At 40.8% G+C, this 1899-nt stretch overlaps 1 protein-coding gene across 1 annotated transcript in view; it reads right to left on the bottom strand.

The window, feature by feature from the left end:
* The window catches only part of col9a1b (collagen, type IX, alpha 1b), a gene marked incomplete at its 3' end in the record, with an annotated part of 13564 nt that overhangs the window by 5940 nt on the left and 5725 nt on the right, over nucleotides 1-1899 (bottom strand). The window contains 8 exon segments of the mRNA XM_014010377.1: nucleotides 111-164; nucleotides 237-290; nucleotides 375-428; nucleotides 507-560; nucleotides 717-770; nucleotides 896-949; nucleotides 1555-1608; nucleotides 1711-1767. Of these exon segments, the coding sequence (XP_013865831.1) occupies nucleotides 111-164; nucleotides 237-290; nucleotides 375-428; nucleotides 507-560; nucleotides 717-770; nucleotides 896-949; nucleotides 1555-1608; nucleotides 1711-1767 (435 nt within the window).

Below are 1899 nucleotides of genomic sequence, written 5' to 3'. Positions count from 1 at the left end.
TAAATAAAGTCTAATGTTACAACTAATCATGGATCCCTTTAAAACAGCTTTATTCTCGTGAATGTGAAATATCACATTATTTGCGTGAAACAGTGCAATCAATTCTCAACCTTTCCTCCTGGCATACCAGGAATACCCTCACGGCCGTCCACGCCCGGTAAGCCCTGGTGAACAAAGGAGATGTTGTCAGACAGGTGCAGTGGAGGATTATTCATCATTGTTGAACAAATACTCACAGTTTCTCCTTTAGGACCTGGAAGTCCCGTGATCCCTCTTGAGCCTTGAACACCCTGAATGACAAACAATAYAGATGCATTAATTCTCATTATCACACACCTCTGATGTTTTTATTATAACGCGGTGTGCCTACTAACCATTTCACCTTTAGGCCCAGACTCCCCCATCACACCCCTCTGGCCTTGATCCCCCTAAAGTAACGGATTGAAACATAAAGAATACAACAAACACATATAACTGTGTTTTGAACTGGGGGGGGGGGAACTTACAGATGCCCCTGCCACACCCTGAGGACCTGGCTCTCCGTCAGGACCTCGAACACCCTGCGAGAAAAACAAAACAGGGATATTATAATTTCGATTTTTAAACTGCAGTAGTTGTTTTGTTTTTATTACTAAAAGAACTCGCCCCGTGTTTGCTAGTAAATCAAAAAAAAAGATGACAAGCGCCATAGGCTTAAAAGTCCCAACAACACTCACCATCTCTCCCTTGAGACCCATCATTCCTGTGGCGCCGCGAATCCCCTGAGGTCCCTAAAACAACAAAGCAGATCCAACAGGCACCTCAGCGAGCAGAGACACAGAGCCAGATTAAAAAAAAAAAAAAGCAATTCTCACTCTGAAAAATCAAATATTTTGTTACAAGTATGARGCCTCACCGTTGGACCCTGGGCTCCGACCTCTCCTGGACCTCCCTGGTCTCCTTCTTCACCCTGAAGGAACAAAAACGAAACATCAGAAGAAAAACGACAGTTGCTCCTGTTCATTTTATGCACAACACACTGTATGGCAGCATCATAACCATTTGAAACTATCATCTATGGGAGAATTGTATAGAGAAATACAACATATACTTTGAATAATAAACCTGCATCCCATCATGTTTGTCACAAATAAAGAGCATCTTTTCACATTTGTGACTTTTGTAAACAGAAGGCAGYGAAAAGGTGAGACTTCTAGTGGAGGACGGTAAAAGAGCTGAACATCAAATTATATTCTGGTGCGAAAGTGATGAGAGGAGATGGGATGAGGCTCATTTCCATTTGCAGTATATAGTGCACAGACACATTAAGAACTGCTGAATGTCATTTCAAATAAATCAGACTCTGTGGTGCAYAATGTCTGACTGTCTTTAAACACAGCGGTGTAAAAACGCTTTTTATTAGTAGCATTTTTCTTCTGGTGTGGAATTAAGAAGAAGATTTTTGTGCATCACGGGTGAAAACGACTTTGTTAAATTATTTTATACCCATTTATATGATTTGATTGAACCAAACTGAAACTGTCACTTGTTTCATTTACGACTGAAACATTTTACCTTGTGTCCCTGCTTCCCAGGCTCTCCTGCTTCACCTTTTACCCCTTTGTGGCCCTTGYAACATTCAGAGAAGAAAAAAAGAGTGATTAAACACAAAACTTTTGTTAGGATTAGGATGGATTTTAGTGTAAAATAAAATAAAATAAAAATAATCACCTTCATACCAGGTAGACCAGGATGTCCAGAGGTTCCAGGTGGACAAGAGTTTGGACACTAAATAACAAAATGAGACAAAAATTAATCCTGACATCAGACCCAAAATGAGAAATATATATGTATTTAGATTAGAGGTTCTCAAACTGGGGTCCCAGGACCCCCAGCGGTCCATGAGCTCTATCTTGGGGG

Source organism: Austrofundulus limnaeus, unplaced genomic scaffold (assembly GCF_001266775.1).
Source record: "Austrofundulus limnaeus strain Quisiro unplaced genomic scaffold, Austrofundulus_limnaeus-1.0 Scaffold0, whole genome shotgun sequence".
Classification (NCBI taxonomy): Eukaryota; Metazoa; Chordata; class Actinopteri; order Cyprinodontiformes; family Rivulidae; genus Austrofundulus; species Austrofundulus limnaeus.
The sequence above is the reverse complement of the archived record's forward strand: the minus strand, read 5'-3'. Positions and strand labels throughout refer to the sequence as shown.